At 36.9% G+C, this 19,398-nt stretch overlaps 2 protein-coding genes across 3 annotated transcripts in view; one reads left to right on the plus strand and one right to left on the minus strand.

Moving 5' to 3' along the window:
- LOC131074492 (isoaspartyl peptidase/L-asparaginase 1) overlaps positions 1-8,781 on the plus strand; it is an 85,765-nt gene extending 76,984 nt beyond the window's left edge. For both annotated transcript variants that reach the window (XM_058011121.2, XM_058011120.2), the window contains one exon: positions 8,027-8,781. In XM_058011121.2, coding sequence (XP_057867104.1) covers positions 8,027-8,461 — 435 coding nt within the window. In that variant the 3' untranslated portion in view covers positions 8,462-8,781. The remainder of the gene's footprint in view (positions 1-8,026) is intronic.
- Positions 1,136-2,866, minus strand: LOC131074493 (uncharacterized). The gene is made up of 4 exons (XM_058011123.2): positions 2,605-2,866; positions 1,731-2,322; positions 1,403-1,635; positions 1,136-1,308 (listed from the first exon to the last, which is right to left on the minus strand). Exons 2-4 carry the CDS (start codon positions 2,288-2,290, stop codon positions 1,145-1,147), a joined length of 957 nt encoding a protein of 318 aa, XP_057867106.2. The 5' UTR covers positions 2,291-2,322; positions 2,605-2,866; the 3' UTR covers positions 1,136-1,144.
- Positions 8,782-19,398: the final 10,617 nt, after the last annotated feature.

Below are 19,398 nucleotides of genomic sequence, written 5' to 3' on the forward strand. Positions count from 1 at the left end.
AAGAAAAAAAAATCAAACTCATTTCCAACTTTAAGGCTAGATTATAAAATCAAAAATTAAAAAGCATAAGCCATAAACTTAAGAATCTTAAGTTTACATATATTTCTACCTGGCTGCAATTGTGTTCGAGCCTCTATGCACATGTTGCTTGCGAAGATTGCCCCTTCTCGATTATTATATTTATCCAGCTGGAGCGTTGTACTTGAGGCTATGCCATCAGTACACAACTTTTGAACCACTGTATACAGGCCACTAGGAACCTCCTCATCTGCCTTGAAGTCATCACGGAATCGAAATGCCGGATTGAGGTAATAGGCTGCTGCATGGATGGGCCTGTGAAGCTGGTTCTGCCATCTCCTATCAATAATCTCCCAAATGGGGCCATACTTATCCTCATCTCCTGCACATATGGACCTAATGGCCTCCTTGGCCCTATCCATACCCTCATATATATAGCCCATAGAGGGCTTCTCCCCATCAACAACTCGTAGGAGAACTATGAGGGGCTCAGTGACCTACACATAATGTTAAACAAAAACAATTAAGTCACAAATTAAATTAAAAAAAAAGAAAAATTGCAAAGTTAAATTGTTAATAAATTAAAATTAAATTACTAAATAGTAGATACTAAATGTTAAATTGTAATAAATTTACCTGCACGGTTTCTCCACAGGGGGTCCAAAAACCTGGCTCATCAAAAATGCAATTTACCACATCTATCCCTGCAGTGGTCGTAGCATAGGATGAGGAAGTCCACTCCTCACCAACAAACATACGCCTCAAAGCCGCCTTTGATTTTATCAAGGATTTCAATGTGAGGAAGTTTGAGGCAAACCTCGTGATACTAGGACGAGCCAACTCCTTTTGCCCCGTGTATTGCCTCATAATGCTAAGGACCAATGCATGATTGTAGATAAACTTGCTGATATTTTTGGCCCTTTCAACTATTGATTTCACCCATTCAAGCTTACCAATATCCTCCAACATGAGGTCAAGGCAATGGGCCGCATAAGGAGACCAAAATTTTTTTGGGTGCCTCTCCATCAAAAGTTTACTTGCAGCAATTTTAAGTTAATTAGAAATTTTGATGTGTTAAGAAAATTTTAAATAATCATAGATGCCTCTCCATCAAGACTTGAAAAGTTCAAAATTTACTTGCAGCAACATAACTTGCTGCATTATCTGTCACCACCTGCACCACATTTTCTTCCCCCACCTCTTGTATGACTTCCTCAATAGCCTCACATAAGTATGTGGCATTTTTCACATGTGAGGAAGCATCAATAGATTTCAAGAACATGGTGGATCCTGAAAATAGAGTTTCAAACTTTCAACAAATCAAAATTTAATTTATTCAATGCATTTAGGGAAGTACAAATTAGAATGAATCATGATCAATCACCTCCGCAGGAAACAAGAAAATTTAGGAGTGTTCTATTCCTCCTATCTGTCCAACCATCTGTCATGATGGTGCAACCCTTTTGGCTCCAAGACTGTCGGTGGTCCTCTAGCTCAACTTTCATATCCTCAACCATTTGTAACAAGAGGGGGCCACTTAACTCAGCATCGATAGGGGCTTTAAACCCCGCACCACAAATGGTTATGGAATCTACCATGCCTTGCCAATAAAGAGACCTGTCACAAATAGATTATGATTAGACAAAGTAGAGTTCAACTTCAAACTATAAATTTACTTTTAAACTTAAAGCAATCAAATCAAAAAGAATTACCTGGCTGCAATAAATGGAATGTTGCAAAAGTACCAAAACTTGCAAATTTGTTTTCTTGCAGCATCATGAACCTCCTTGTTCCAACCCATGCCCTCAAGCAAGGGTTGTGCCCCAGGAGTACTACGCGGCACAAAATAACTATCCAACCTGGATTTCCGAACTCTAGGGCCAAAGGTAATAGCGCCACTAGGACTAGCACTAGCAGAAGCACTAGGGTGAAAGGGAGGCATGGAAGAACCCTCTCCAACACAGCCTACGGATGTGGATGCGGATGCGGATGTGGGTGCATGGGAGCCAATAGCACTTAACTCTTCCAATTGCCTCTTCTTAGTTAACTTTTCTTGTTCATGTGTTTCTAATTGGACATAAAAGAAATGTTTTGCCTCAGGAGTTTGTAATTTGCATACCTCAATATCATGGCCAGGTATGCCGGCAATATGGTATTTAAATCTATTGATGCCACCAAAATTAATTTCTTTACAAAAAAAACATTTTGTTTGATTTTTTTGTCTGCCAATAAAGTCTTCAGTATATTTCCAAGCCTCATCCTTTTTAGGCATTGTGAAAAATGAATGTTTTTTAAACGTGAAGGCTATTGCAATAAGAAAATTTAATAAAGTTATAAACTAATAGAAAAAATCAGCAAACCCTACTTTAAAAAAAAATAAAATTGTAAATACATGTTTACAATTTTTTTCTAAAAAAATGTAGGGTTTGCACTTTGTTATTATTCTACTTCTCTCATTGTAATTAAGCTAAAAAAATAAAAACATTCAAGATTTGGAAAGTTAACTGTTAAACTAAAAAAAAATTAACAAACAAATGAAAAAAAATCCATTAACATACCTAAAAAAACCAGCAAAATCTACCTTACCTCTTTCAAATGAGTTGAGAAGTCTTGCTTTGGACTCCTTGATGCTCTCAATGCAAGCCTATGGCCTCCCCAATGTGATTTGTGGTCTCCTTGATGCTCTTCTTCCTTGCTGGTTGCAAACCTATGGCCTCTTGTTTTCCTTCCTCTCTCTCACTTTTCCTCTCTTCTTCTCACAACTAACAATTAGAAGACCTTTTAGGGTTATATGAAAGAGAAAGGTAAAAAAAAACAAATGAAAAAGCTTTTATTTTTTTTGTTTTTTAAAATCTGAATTGCCCATATCGCGCGGCCGAGTCCTGGAGCTCAGACTCGGCGAGTTTTGGCAAAACTCGCCGAGTCCAAGCCGCGAGTTAGCAAAACTCTCCGAGCTTGGCTCAACTCGGCGAACTCGCCTGACTTGCGGCGAGTCTGGGAACTCTGCTTGGAAGTTCAAAAACATATAATTGTACTGATCATTAAGGTAGTGGAACACTGCAATCGCAGTAAAATCTGCACACATACATATATCATCAGACCACGTGTTCATTGGACTTTATATTTGATTTCTCCTGAAAACAATATGTTGAAGTTTACAACAGATTCAAAGGTTATATTATTGTCGAATAAAGAATCTAATATTCATATAAGACCAATTGATTGAATCTTGTCTGAAGTCATTATACATTTCCAATCAAGTCCATAAGAAGCATAAGCATAATTGTTTCATTAAACTATAAAGATAGGGGAAATCTTATAAGGGATATTACAAGTGGATTTAGAGCATGTTCTTGCCAGCCTGAGGGAAATTAGTTAATGCAATTAAATCAACGGGCTTTAAGGGCTATCAAAAGAGAAAGGTAGAAAGCCAATTACGTAATATAGAGGCAATGTTTGACGGTGAAACAAAAAGAAATCCAAGTAAGAAAACAAGGCACGATGAGGAAGATCTTAAAAGCATCCAAGGAGGAGAAGAAGGGACAATAAATAAATGGAGCTTTGTGGAGGATCCAATCTAGTAATCACCCCTATATCCTCAAGATCTATGGGACATATTAAGCAAATGTTTGAAGCGTATTGGAGAAAGTTTACGATACATCAATGAGCATACAAGAGTAGAAAGATTGGGGTTAGGCCCACTTTCTGACTTGAAATGGATTAGGAGCAGAAGGATTGGGGTTAGGCCCTCTTTATGGCTCGAAATGGATTAGGAGTAGACGGATTGAGGTTAGGCCCACTTTTTGGCTCGAAATAGATTAGGAGCAGAAGGATTGGGGTTAGACCCACATTTTGACTCAAAATGGATAAGGAGCAGAAGGATTGGGGTTAGGCCCACCTTCTAGCTCAAATGGAAAGATAGGGTTAGACCCACTGAAGGGATCTAACATGTGTATTTGTTTGTATACTCCATGTGACTGCATATATTCATGTGTATGCTTTGTGTTTGGTTGATACTTGATATGCTCTAGAGATGTGAATAAATAGAAAGATATAAGTTCCATTTGAGGTCGTAGATGTGTGTCATGCTTCTAATCCTCATCTTAATATATATTAATATATGTTAAGATATTGAACAAATGTTGGGTCAACCAAGTTAAATAAGGAAGACAAATCTCCAAGGGTTAGTTTAGGAAACCTCATTTTGAAAAGAGTTGGTTAAACCTGTCATTGCTTGAGGACAAGCAAATTTGGGAAGTGTGGACTATCATGCCCGCATGGGTTTAGGACCAACCCAGGGTTTAGGGGGATTTTAAATTAATTTAAATAAAACATTTTCTGGCCAACCCTCCTGGTTCTAGTGCCCATGTGGGCAAGGAAAAATAAAAGAACTAATAATAATAATAATAATATAATATAATATAATATAAAATAATAATAATAAGGGTTTCCTCTTTTGGTGAAATGGCACTCTTGAAGGGTATAAAAGGAAGGCTATTATAATTCATTTAGTTATAAATTCAAGGGTAAAACAACTCCTATTTAAGGGCAGATTCGCAACAGACTTATAAGCAAATTTAAGAGAAGATATGAGTAGATCATGGGAATTAAGATACAGCAGTCCATTCAAAAGAAACACCATCAATCAGACTCAGAAGAATAGACCTTAATCAGAATTATGTCAGCATCACGGGCAAATTGTTCAATAAGCCACTACGGCAAGCTTGGGCAATCAGAAATCTGGATTCTGATTCTTATATCAGAAACATTGTTAATCACATATTATAAATGAGCCAATTTAGGCATAGCGATCTTATATTTGGAAGCTCAAAAATATATAATTGTACGGATCATTAAGGTAGTGAAACATTGCAATCACAGTAAAATCTGCATACGTACATATATCATCAGACCATGTGTTCATTGGACTTTATACTTGATTTCTCTTGATAACAATACGTTGAAGTTTACAACAGATTCAAAGGTTATATTATTGCTGAGTAAAGAATCTTAAATTCCTCTTAGACCCACTGATTGAATCTTGTCTGAAGTCATTATACATTTCCAATCAAGTCCATAAGAAGCACGAGCGTAATTGTCTCATTAAACTGTAAAGATAGGGGAAATCTTATAAGGGACATTACAGTTGGCCCATAGCATAAAAATGTTTTATTTATTTTATACTTATGGATATGGGTGCCATGAAGAAGGGGGGTCGGCCCAAATCTTATGTCATTTTTTTTCGTACCTTGCATAATGATTTCTTGATATCGTTGCCCATAAATTTGGCACAGAACTTTAGAAATTTAATCTTCAATGATTTAGCCATCTCCTGATTTTGGACTAGCCTTTTGACATCAATGACAGTAATCCAACAAGTATGCCAAAGTTTCATTTGCAACTCTTATTCTTCATTTGCTCCCAAGATTCCAAAACTTTGCTCACCATTGTTAATGTTCAAATTTCAATCCCATCATTGTCATGTTTATAAGTTTGAACTTTACATAGTATTCCAAGGTTTCATTTGCAATTCTTCTACTTATTCCTTACACATCTTTTATAACTAATTTTTCAAGTACTATATGTATTTGTGCCACCCCCTTACTGCTCATCTGCTATTGTCCCCCTGCCATCCCCCCACTGTCCGCAAACTAAGGCCCTTGGTCCCCCCATCCCCTAAACTCGTCTCCTTGTCCCCCATTTCCCCGTCAAGAAATTCCTTGGAACTATGCTAAATATTAATAGTGCCTTTTTTATTATTCTTAACAAAATATGGTATGGCCAGCATGATAATTTTTGCTATTTAGAAAATTATATAATACATTACTCAATATATAAAAATATTTGCCTTGAAATGCTAAAATGATAATATTATGAAACTACAAGAAACTCAAAAAAAAAAAATGTACATCTGTTCCAAATTGGAAATTGAAGAAAAAACCCAGACAACTAGAATAAAGGAAACTGGAAAACTACAAACCAACTGAAATTTGTAACTGTTCAATCTTTGGCCCAATTTTTGATGTCATCAATATGCTTTTGAAATAATATATCTGCATATATGCCCCTAGATGGAATTGATTCTATTGGATTTGAAGGTTTTCATCCTCAAATCCAATTCAGAAACCAAGAGGGTTTTTGTCTTCAAATCCAATTCAGAAACCAAGAAGGTTTTCGTCCTCAAATCCAACTCAGAATCCAAGAGATTTTTCATCCTTTGGCTAAAAGATGAACATTAGTTGCTCAGTCTTCAAGAAATGGGATTTGTTCTCAAAACAATGAATGGATTTTCCTCAAGTTCAGCTCCTTTTATAATCCCCTATTTTCTACTTTTAGCCCTCAAGAAATCTATAGAATAAAAAATAAATAAAAAATTCAATTGGCCCCTTTGTTGTAGTGACACTTTTATCATCTCCTCAGGACCTCTTTTCAAAAACACTTTATAATATCGCTTTTACTTAATAATTTATTAATAAAACATAAGTTGTCCCTTTTTAGTAAAGTTACTTTTTGGGCAATTTAGATGATTAAGTTATTAAATTATTCCTTGGCTCAAAAAGGGGGGATATGGCAGACTCAAATATTTCTTCCATTGAGGAGAAGATTTTGATTTTTCCTTTACTTCCTGATTCTTCACGTGTACTTTCTTGTGATTTTTCATCTTCTTGATGAGGGCTTGATTTTGACTAACTCACTAAAGAGATTCGAGTCTAATTGCTTCGTAGATGAAATTAGTCCAAATATTTTCGAAAGGTGGGAAGCACTTCACAAGCATAAAATCCTGAAACAAATGGATTGTGGGCACCAACTCTTCATCTTCCACTTCTACACCAATTTTAGCAAGCTTATTGCAAAGTTTCATGATCTTCATTGCATAGGTGACTACTATGTCTATGTCATTCACTTCTGTGGCACTTAGTTTTTTCTTCACTATCATCTTATGAGAGATGTTCACAACTTCACACTTTGATAAAGTGTTGTCAAGGCATCATACATCTCCTCTACAACATTCTTCCATACAATGTGAAGAATCAAACAATCCTTCACTAAACTCAAGATGATATGCTTTGCCTTGGCCATCTTCTTGCTATGTTTAGGTTACTAGATAATTCAATAGGAGATGCAATCATTATGTCCACAGACCCAAAGGTCAACTTTTTTTAGTAGCATCTGCAACTTGCACTCCCAAGGAGCAAAATTGGAAGCACCCTCTAGGTGATCACATTTTTGGAGGCTGAGAATAGATGTTTTCATTTGTTGAAAAGTGTTGAAACTAAACAAATCAGCGAGAAATATAATCTGATCAACAACCCATCATAGATGTAAGTCAACACTCTAATCGTTGGAGTAGTTAGGGCTTCACACCCTAAAATCTTGCACAGTTCTAGGTTAATCCAATCACTGAAGTAAAGGTGCTAAAATCTTCAGGTAACTCCCTTTCATAAGTAGCAACATATTGCAATCATGGACTTGGAAGATCTCAGTTATTGTGCTCAAATAGCATGTTAAATTGAAATCATGGTATGCAGATCTCACACTCAAGAAGTTGACCTAAACTAAGTGAAACTTCAAGATAGTTTCTTGTTTTCTAAACTGTAAATGATGCCTCCAAAACCTCACAAACCTTCACGACGAGTGTAATTTTCACAATTTTATCACCTTTTTTTGTTTTCACGTGGAGTTTTTGATCACGAGCCACGGGAGATGCTTGGGTGTCAAGAGTGTCTCAGTGGTGTCCTGACTTGGTGACGGTGTGCTGGAGGGATGTTTCCCCCAAGTTCCTGCATCCCAGAAATGTCCTCATCCTGGAAACGTGGGGTATTTTTTTGGGGGGGTGCTGGGGTGGGGACATGTCCCTGTGAAAGACTGATATATATTCATTTTTTAGTTAGCATTTGGGGTCTCTATTCTAACAGTGCTTGTTTATTTTTGATTCAGTTTATTGTAGCTTTCAATGTTTTGTGTGAAGAAATGTTTAACTGATCCTATATTGCTTTTTTTTTGACAGATTGACTTCTCTACACCTACGGGAAGTAATTGCCATCAAGAGACAGTTGGGTGTGTGGTAGTTGACAATCAAGGAAATTGTGCAGCAGCTACCTCTACAGGTGGATTGGTGAACAAGATGGCAGGTCGAATTGGAGACACTCCAATTGTAGGAGCAGGTAATTATGCCAACCACCTATGTGCTGTATCAGCTACAGGTAGAGGAGAACATATTATTCGAGCTACTGTAGCTCATGATGTAGCTGCGCTCATGGAATACAAAGGACTTTCTCTCAAGGAAGCAGCTGAGTATGTTATAGAACATATGGAGAAAGGAACTGCAGGCCTTGTTGCTGTATCAAACAAAGGAGAAGTTACCATGGTTTTCAATACCAGTGGCATGTTTAGAGCTTGTGCGAGAGAAGATGGTTACTCTGAATTGGGAGTACTGGCATGACCTGTACTCTCTTTGCTTTATATCCTTTTATGCTTGCTACCCAACTTCTTTATGATCGTATGCAATATGCATTTGCTGTCATAATTTCAGTGATTCTCCATATGCTCTACTAATATAGCTTGAGATATGAAGTACTTTTGTAGCCTGCCCATACTTAAATTGTATGCCAAAGGCTTTCAGAATTAGAACATACATCCTTAATGTACTAGTTGCATTGGATTGGACAAAGAAAACTAATTGAGCAATTACTATAATTAACTGAGGTTGTCATAAAGAAAAATTTCAATTATTGGTGATCAGTCCCAAGAGACCTTTCTTTCTCTGTGATTAAATATGTGTGATTTTTGGGAAAAAATTTGTGGGATGATGAATACTGCCCCTTGTAAAATGGTTTGGCATTTGATTCGTTATATTAGACAAGCAAAAGAACGATTCTTTACATGATGCATTGATATAACTTGAAACAATCACGTTGTTCTTTGAATTTAGGACAGGCAAATTTGGTTTAGAAGTTGCACATTGGCACATCTCTAGGAGAGATTTTTTTTATCATTTGTGAAATTGCATCTTGCTTATGTATTCTTGCTAAAGAAGTTCCAGGACCCATCATTATAAACAATGCTGAATTCAATATGAATGCTAAATGCCAATGTTCATTCTTAATAATGACTTAATTTTTATATATGTGGTGTTCTGCAGTGGCGCGGATTGACTTGAAACTACATAGATCCTGAAATATCCAAACATATAAGGACTTACATTTTCCTTATGCAGTCAATAAGAGATATCCTGCATGATGATATACATGGATTTGGAGATTCCTTGGGTTCGAGCAACAGTCAATGCGGGATTCGCAATTGCTAATTTTTATCATGATATTCAAAGATTAATATTACTGCAAAGAAACTTTCTACAACTTATTTAAAACAAGTACACAGGCCATTAAAGCTTCTCATTAGGCCCAAAAAATCTTAATAAGACAGTTGAGAATCTAATTTGAAATCAACCCAAGGCGACAGTTTAAAAGTAAACTAGTTGATCGCGTTACTAAACCTAGAAACCAATAAAAGTCTGATAGAGTTGCAACGTCTTTTTTATCAGGAAACATTACAATTTAGATATCCAAGGGTTAAGTGGCACTCAGAGTCAACTTAACTCCAGTACAAAAGCAGAAAGCAATTGTAAGGATAATCGGTCTCCCTCCTTGAGTTGGTTACTCTAAACTAAAATTTGTTAGGACTACAAGGGGCAACCCAAGTTTTGCAGGTGGAAATTTTGCAATTAGAAACTTGCATGTTGATTTGATTTATAGAGGATCTCTTTATTTGGATATTCACACAAACAGTGAAATGGGAAACTATATTTGTTGATTTAGGATTGGTGACTTCTGAAAAACATGCTTATTTGATAGTGGAAGGTGATTCTTTGATGGTGGTAAATGGAATGAACAAGGGTAGATGTGTGGGACAGCAAATGAATTCATATGTAGAAGAGGTGCACGTATTTCAGCTAAAGTTTCAATCTGCAAGTTTGTTCACTTTAAAAGATAAAAATAGTGTTGCTGACCATTTGGCTGATAAAGGTATAAATCAAAACTTAATTAAATAGCCCACCTTAGACCAATGCTAGCTATTAAGGCCCCTAATATTATCGGAAGATAATGTTGTAGGGTTTTGTGCAAGCATTTAAAGTGTTTTAAGCATGAAATATGGGTGGTAGTTGGGAAAATGTAATGATTAAAGAGTATTGTGGCATATAGGCTAGTTGGTATGTTCATTGGGAGTGCATTGTGGTGCAATTAAGTTTCTCAATTAGGCAGCAGCATAGGGATGTTTTGTTTTAAATATTCCTAGCGTTGTGCCAATTAGGAATTTGCAAGGTTCTCTTAGGTAGTGTAGGTCTAGTTTTGGGCTTCTCATTAATTCTCTAGATCCTATGGATAAGCCATAAGAGGTTCACCATGATGTCTAGTTGGTGCAAGGTAAAATTTCAAACAAGCGTTTGCGATGCATCTTCTCTTGTTAAGATCCTATCACTCATGACTTCATTAAGCATATTTGAGAGATTAATGAATGTCATCAACGACTACTATATGCAAATATTTCATAACAAATATCACTTATAACTTTTGGATAAATCTATATGCTTATGGCTTTTGCAGCTTTTTGTAATGTCCCCATTTTTAAGATTCTCTATTAGTCCAGCTGTCATTGACTTTTTTGGTTTGTGTTAGCTTGTTCAAAAGGGTAATTAGGTGTTACTAGTGAGCTCAGATGGTTTAGAGGAGTCATAATGACATTTTCGACTTTCGGTTTGGGCTCCAAGATTCTTGGGAGGGAGTGTCTTTTTCTAGTAAGTCACCCAATCTAGTTCGTTTATCATCTTTCATCATTGGGATCACTCCTATGCAATTAAATTTCAATTCCGATGCATTTTGATAATTGCCGCTAATTGGGCGTATTATTGAGCTATATATAATTAATTTCACTAAGGCTGCTATTTTAATTAAAATAATTTAGTAGGCACCCTAGTGTTATAGCTCGTTGAAAAGAGAACAAAAAGTTTTAAATTCTGAGAGTGTTGAAAATGTTAAAAAAATTAAATTAACTCACTTTTTGGAATTAAAATGTTTAATAAACTAATAGTGTGTTTTTAAAAGGGAGTTTCTAGAAAGTTCCCTAAAAGCCTATAAAAGTGGGGATGGAGAGTTCATTTGGTATGTTGAGTTTATTATTTCTATTTTTTCTCTTTGAGAAAATCTACGTGGTTTTAGAAATTTGGACTTGATCATCTCAACTTTCCTGAGGATGAAATCCTTATTGAAAAAAATTAGCTACGGTATTGAAAGATTTAATCTACTCCAGCTAATTGTTGGAGATATCTTACTTATTTTTAGTGGCAGGATTGCAAGAGAGTTTTGGTGTGGAGGATTCAGAGGCATCATTTGATATCCTTTCCTTGGCGTGGGTTTTCTCTCTACTTTGGCATGGGTTTTCTCTCTACTTTGGCATGGGTTTTCATTCCCATTCCTTGGCAAGGGTTGTCCTCTTATATCGCATGGGAATATTATTTTATTTCTTGGCGTCTATTTGCTACAATATTTTGTGATTTGTTTGACGTGGAAGTTGTAGTGTCGAAAATTGCATACCCCTTTGTAATTCGGCCTACATCTTTTGTAACCACTTTGGTGTCCATTCCCCTAGCACCTGAGTAGGCTCACTTCAGCCCTTGTATCACTCTTTTCCCTCTCAGGATGCTCAAGGCACCTTTTCAACATCTATCCTTCAACTTTTGTGTCATGTTAGCCGCATGTTTCTCTTGTTGCTTGTCATTTTTGAGCGTGGTTCGTTCGGTCAATAACGTGCCGTGCGGACGTTAGCGCGTCATGTGTTAGTCTCACGACATCTTAACGTTCAAATGTTGGTTTTGAGCATGCCTTTCCACTTGTCACCTATCTTGATTGGTGGAAATGGCTTAGAATCTTCTAAACGACTCGTCGACCTCTTCTTTCCCTCTTCTCTCTTTTAAGTCCATCTTTTCTCTTCTTTCAAGCTCTCTAAATTTGAGACACAATCTCTCTTATTCTTTGCACTCTTATAGCTTGCTCTTGCTCTCTCTCTCACTTGCTACAACAATCTCTAGTTTGCTACAACATTCTCAAGCTCTCACAATATCTCTTGCAACTCTCTTGGCTTTTGTCAAGCCTATTCGGTAATATCTATCTATTTATTTCATCTTCGAGCATCTTGAGATTTATCACATCCCCTATCTAGTTGATCATTTTATCATTCTATTTTTTTTTTAATCTTTTCCATCTATCTATTTATTTGGGTTGTCCATGGAGGTGGAAACACCAAAACGGGTGTTTGACGGAGGTAGACTCCAAAACACAACCCCCAACATTTTCCATTTTGCTTGTGTGTAGGTTTATAATCATAAGAAGGAGATCATTTAGCGGGAGGCTTCAGTCATGGACTGGTTGTAAGCTTCCCTCAACTTTCCTTTACCTTATTTTAATTGTTAACATTATGTCCCTTTTACTTTATTTATCACAGTGTTGTTAATTTAGTTATATTATTGCATCGTGTCCATTGTACAATCTCTGTACTCTGCCCGTACAGGACAATAGCGTGCCGCGCTAGTGACCCAACTTTGCGCATTCATCCCGAAGACAAAGGCTTTGCAAGATCGTTTAGAGGTCTTCTCTGTGGCATGATCATCTAGTTCTATTGTTTGTATCCCTTGGCTCACCTTTAGCGCCAGTTTAAGTGAGGTAGCGACATATAGTTTGTTCTTTGAGATTCATCATCTTAGAGGTAACAAATTCCCACCTCTACATTTTGGTGAACCTGACGTGAACACTTCTTCTGTATTATTTTCAAAAGCATTCTTTATGATTCCTTCATTCATTCAATATCCCCCCCTAAAAAAAAGGTCAATTCTAAATCTTTCCCCTTCTTCCAAATTTTTTTTTTGGGGCGTTGCCCTGAATCCCATTTCGTACCGTCAATTTATTAATGATTCATCGGCCTTCGACCGACTTGTTTATGCATTCTTTCTTAAGTTTAGGTTTATTTATTTCAAAATGCATATGTTATCTTCTTTTATTAACTTAGTTTCTAGCTTTATTCAAAGTGCTAATGTTCCTTTTCATGCTTGTGATGGTGATTTAGCTGTACTTATGTTAGTCACTCTATGCCTTTGATCCCTCTTGTAATATATCTTCTGTTTCAAAAGATATTTTGTTACAAGAGGATGAAATCATTGACACTTTTCTTAATGTTACTCTACCATCTCTTCATTCTAGTGCACTCTCTTATAGAAGATGCATTAGTGAATGATAAGTCTCGACTCATATCTGATTTTCCAAAGGTCGATGTTGAGCAAATTCCTTCATCTAAATCTTCTACATACCATAATGACTCTATGGATGTCATTTATGTCTCTGCCACCCCTAAAAGGCCTAAGAGACCAATCATTCATGTGACTGCAGCTAATCCTTCTCCAAAAAAGGTAAAATCTATTCACGGTGTTCTTTTGAAAATGATTCACTAGATCTTTTTACGAGATATACACAGTCTAAGGCTCCTTCTTATAGAATGGTAGCCCATACTTATAGTACTCGAAGAAATAAGCAACATCTTGATCATCCACAACCCTCTATACCGTCTTCTCAACCAAGTCTTCCTCAAGCACCTTCGCCTGCAGCTAAGCGATCTAGTGATTATGATCTTATTGAGCAACTTCGTGTTACTCCCGCTAAGATCTCACTATGGGATTTGCTTCAAACCGCTTCGGTTTATCAAGGTATGCTACAAGAAGCTCTACAAAAGATCTTATTACCTTCTTCTGCTAGGCCAACATATGTAAATGCATTGATGGATCATATTCGTGCAGACTCGCCGAATATTACATTCTATCCCCATGAACTTCCGCTTCCAGAAGTGATGAACTTGGCTGATCCATTAATGATAATCGTTCATATTAATGACATTGGAATTAGACGAACTCTTGTTGATACAGGTTCTGCACTTAATGTATGCAGTGTGGATTTATTACCGAAGAGTAAGGTTGATCGGAATTCCCTAGCATCATCTTCTTTGTTTATTCTTGGTTTCGATAATAGTGGAAAAAGTGCTTTGGCAACGGTGATCTTGCCCTTGAAGGTTGGACCTGTCACTATTTCGACTTTTGTACATGTAATGCCAAGTCCTCTATCTTATAATCTCCTCTTGGGTAGACCATGGCTTCATGCTTTGGGAGTTGTTTCTTCTACACTTCATGGTTCAGTGAAGTTTGTGGCAAATAATCAAGTGGTTAGAATCAAGGCTGACCCTGATGCTATGCACCTATGTCAAGTAGCGGCACTGGGTCAGATTTCAGTTACACCTTCGTTTCAAAATTATGTTCCAACATTGTCCTCCATAGTGACAACTTCTGCTTCTGTCGTGTCCCCTAAAAAGGAAAGTTAGAAGGGTGAAGAAGTCCCAAAGAAGGAATCACTTGAGAAACAAGATTCCCCCAAAGTAGATTCTCCTAAGGTAGATCTCCTAAAAGCACAAAGCTCCGAGTCTACCCCTGATAAGATATCTTCTATTGAGTTATCTTCTTCATCTAAAGTGAATGCATGTTTAGGTGATGATTGGGGTTCCCTGAATTTCACTGATTCTCATGTTGGCGAATACAAGATCGACCCTATCCACCTTAAACTTCCAAAAACATCTTTCACACCTGCTGCCAAAGATTATTATTCTTCTACATTGCAGGATCATGTGAACACTATTAACTATACCACTAATGGTGATCCTCCCTCTCTTGAAGAGATCCAATCACGTTATGGTCCAGGATATAATATCGCCTCTAAGTGGATATAAAGGAAATGGTCTCGGGTGCATGGGTCAAGGTGTTAAGGTGCCTTTGGAGACGAAATTGCATTCATTTACAATGGGTTTAGGTTACAAGCCTAATCCATCTTCATCTTGTCCTCCATCATCTGCTATCTTTATATCTCCTTCTTGCGAGCAGTCAAGATTTTCTCCACAAGAGAAAGGGTTGCTTCTTGCTCCTAATTTTTCTTATCAAGAGCTTATTTTGTTGCGGCTTCTTAAAGCGCGCTTGATTGCTCTTCCTCCTCATACACATAATAAGTTTCCTAAGAATGATTCTTTCTGTGCATACCATCAAGTGCTTGGCCATTTCACTAGTGAATGTAAGGCCTTGAATGGCAAGATTCAACAACTTCATCAATCGGGTGTCATTGATCTTTCATGTACTGATAGGCCTTCTTGTTCCTCTTTGCATAAAACGTGACATCGAGGTATGTCTCTATCTTGTTCTTTATCATATTTCAACCTACTTTGCATTCTTATCATGTCTCTACCTCTCACCCATCATGGTGACTATATATCTCTCGCCTGTAGTGGTGACTATCCTTTTATCACTTTTTCATGTTTGCCTAGGTGGGGGCCAAACCACTCAATCTTTTTCTTTTTCAGGATTGCCTAGGTGGGGGCCAAACCACTTGATCTTTTTCTTTATCATTTTATTTGCCTAGATGGGGGCCAAACCATTTGATCTATCGCTTTTTCTCGCCTTTGTAGGGGCCAATCTACTACTTACCAAATCTATCTTTGATCGCCCAATCACATGGCTATCTAGCGTGTCGCTACCCATGCCGACAAAATCTATCTATCTCATCGCCCTATCATATGGCTATCTAGCATAATGCACTTTGCTATCCATACCGGCGTATCTCATATTACGACGACCGCTTATCTTGTATCTTTTCGTAACAAGGGGCTTTCCTCCAAAGTGAGGCTCGTTTCTGTTACGCTGTCTTATCTATCATTTATCTCTATCCTTATCTTATCATCCAACATGTTAGTTTGTGGCTAGAGTGTTTGCGATGTATCGAGTAACAATATCTATTCCAAATCTCAACTTCATCTCGCTAGGGGCAATCTCTTCTAATCAACAAAAATTTGCCTCCCTATCGTGACTCTCTTCTTTATCTTCCTCTACTTTAGCTTCACATCTATGTTTTTTTATCCTTATCAGTAGTGGCCTTCCTTTTGAGCGAGGTTGGTGCTACTTATCTTTGATATCTGACATAACACAACTCGGTATATCTATCCTTTTTATTGTCATCATGTCTACATGACCACTAGTGATGCATTAAGCTAGTGTCTGGGTCATGTACTATCTCTTCGACGTTGATTGCTTCTTTGACTTCTAGGTGCATTCTTCCTTGAAGTGATCAATCCTTGCTTTCTTCTCTTTGTTTTATAATTGCTCTATTTATTGTTTCTTATTATTTTGGGGATGATGCATGGTACTGAGACAACCTTTTACATTGAGGTCTCTTTCACTTTGCTGACTCAAAATCATAGTTTCTTTGTTGTGTGCTTTCATGTCTATGCTATCCTTTTCTTTATAATGTTCTAACCTTGTTGTCCTTGGATTTTTCCTTTTCTCTAACCCTGTTCTCTTGTGCAGGTTCTTCTATCTAATACATCTATTTTGTAGGTCTTCAACTTGGGGGCATGCTTCTTTGGCTTGGAGATTTATTTGATTCCTCTACAATATCCTTTTGGCATCATGCTGTTATTTTATGTTCAGTAGTTTTCCTTTAGCGTGCATATTCATGTTGATTCATAAGCCCGCTAAAGTGGGGGCAAAATGTAGTGTCAAAAATTGCATTTCCTTTTGTAATTCGACCTACATCTTTTGTAACCACTTTGGTGTCCATTCCCCTAGCACTTGAGTAAGCTCACTTCGACCCTTGCATCAATCTTTTCCCTCTCAAGATGCTCAAGACACCTTTTCAGCAACTATCCTTAAGCTTTTGTGTCATGTTAGCTGCGTGTTTCTCTTGCTGCTTGTCCTTTTTGAGCATGATTTGTTCAGTCAATAATGCGGTGTGCAGACATTAGCGCATCGCGCATTAGTCTCACAACATCTTAACGTTCAAATGTCGGTTCTGAGTGTGCCTTTCCACTTGTCACCTATCTTGGTCGATGGAAACGACTCAGAATCTTCTAAATAGCTCGCCAATCTCTTCTTTCCCTCCTCTTCTCTCTTTTAAATCCATATTTTCTCCTTTCAATCTCTCTAGATTTGGGACACAATCTCTCTTATTCTTTGCACTCTCATAGCTTGCTCTTGCTCTCTCTCACTTGCTACAACATTCTCTAGTTTGCTACAACACTCACAAGCTCTCACAATATCTCTTGCAACTCTCTTGGCTTTTGTCAAGCCTATTCAGTAATATCTATCTATTTATTTCATCTTTGAGCATCTTGGGATTTATCACTTCCCCTATCTAGTTGATCATTTTATCATTCTAGTTTTTTTTATCTTTTCGATCTATCTATCTATTTGGGTTGTCCGTGGAGGTGGAAACACCAAAACAGGGGTTTGACCGAGGCAGACTCCAAAACACAACCCCCATCATTTTCCTTCTTGCTTGTGTGTAAGTCTATAATCATAAGAAGGAGATCATTTAGCGGGAGGCTTCAATCGTGGACCTTATTTTAGCTGTTAACTTTATGTCCCTTTTACTTTATTTATCACAATGTTGTTAATTTAGTTATATTATTGCATTCACGTCTGCTGTACGATCTCTGTACTCTGTCTGTACAAGACAATCTAGCATGTCGCGCTGGTGTACCAACTCTACACATTCGTCTCCAAGACAAAGGCTTTGTAGGATCATTCATAGTTCTTCTTTGTGGCATGCTCGTCTAGTTCTATTGTTTGTATTCCCTGGCTCATCTTTAGCTCCCATTTAAGTGAGGTAGCGACAGATAGTTTGTTTTGTGAAATCCATCATCTTAGAGGTAACAAATTCCCACCTCTACAGAAGCATCATTGCAGTTGTTGTGCATTGTATTAGAATCATATTTAATGGTAGTTATTGCTTATACTCCTGCAATAAATAGTGTTTCAAATTTCAATCATTTACATTTGAGGTTGCCAGCTTGTTGAATTCAAAACACTTATCAAAATATTTGTAATCAACAAATGGGTATGTTGGTTTTGTCATTTAAATGTAATTTGATCATCTGGATAGTGCTTATTTTGATGAAATATTGTATTTCAACATTTGAAAATAAATCTGAAATCATTCTGATTGAGGATTTATTTTATTGCAAAAGATTATTGGAAATATATTTCTATTATTTTATTATTGCAATATTATTAGCTCTACAATATTTATCCTACTTGTAATACATCCCCTCTTCATCAGGGAATTGAAATAAACAAAGAGAAAAACCAAGGGTGTATATTACAATGGTATAAGAGTAGGTGTATCCTACTATCTTGAAGGGTCCAGTATGAAAGATTAAAGACTTTTGAAAAGCAACTACTAGAAGGGTTGATAGAATTGAAGCAAAGTTATCAAAATTTTAGTGAGTTGACAAGATTATGGCAAGAACTTAAAATAATTGCACAAGAAATTACGTGTACATCTTGAGTGGTTAAGGTCTCCCTTTCCAGAAAAAGCAAAACCAAATGAAAAAAATTATTCCAATGCAAGATCTAATGAGAAGCAGGAAAAAAAAGAGAGGTTCATAACAAAATATTCGAATGAGGTGATGCACGAATAAAGGGACATGACGACAACCTTGGGTCCGATTTCAGACTTATCAGGGCTTGAAAACAAATTTGATTTGTTATTGCTTATTGCTGATTCTGAGAAAATGCTTGACGAATTTGTTAATCCTATTGTTTAGCATTGTCATCAAGTTGATGTTAAAAAGATACATGAGTCATGGGACAACTATGGAGTTACTCCTAACAGATATGACATAGGTTTTGATTTTGGTATTCATCATAGCAATGGTATACTTTCTTTGCATGAACACGATTGGAAGAATCAATTTGTGTTATCCATTGATAACCCATTGTTTGATATGGGTGTTGATATGACATATTACAATCCACTTTTTGAGTTGGATGATAGAACAACTCTTTGTCATAGTGTTGCATTTGGTGAAAATAGCAAGGTATGGGATTTGGGAGAAGATCCGGGACTTAGGTTTGAGTATGATTTTTAACCTGGTGTTGATCCGAGTTCACATTATGAGGTGTCTAGTTATCCTTCTGGGAGACCACCATATATGAAACATGCAAATGAGGAGATAGATAAAGATTTTATAGGGAGTGATATGTCACTAGGAGGCATCATCATTCCTTACCACATAAGGAATTGGGAGGTAAATTGGGTATGCTGTGAATTGATGATTTCAATTGAGGATTCTTTCTTTGTTGGTACTTGTGTTGAGTTGCATCATTCTTGCATGAAGTTTGGTTATGTGTTTTGGAGTTGGCCAACAAGTGGGACTTTTCACAAATTATTTGAGTTGTTGAGTTGTAATGAATGCTCCTCAATTGTAGTTAGTGATATATCCTCTTCATGGGATGAATTGATTCAT

The sequence above is a fragment of the Cryptomeria japonica genome, chromosome 9 (genome assembly GCF_030272615.1).
Source record: "Cryptomeria japonica chromosome 9, Sugi_1.0, whole genome shotgun sequence".
NCBI lineage: Eukaryota > Viridiplantae > Streptophyta > Pinopsida > Cupressales > Cupressaceae > Cryptomeria > Cryptomeria japonica.

Bases quoted from the DNA above. Each gene is read 5' to 3' on its own strand.
- LOC131074493 (XM_058011123.2), bottom strand. From the start codon at position 2,290: ATGCCTAAAAAGGATGAGGCTTGGAAATATACTGAAGACTTTATTGGC. The intron at 1,636-1,730 runs GTAATTCTTTTT...TATTTGTGACAG, and splicing joins ATTCCATTTATTGCAGCCAG to GTCTCTTTATTGGCAAGGCA. The intron at 1,309-1,402 runs GTGATTGATCAT...CTCTATTTTCAG, and splicing joins TTTTCTTGTTTCCTGCGGAG to GATCCACCATGTTCTTGAAA.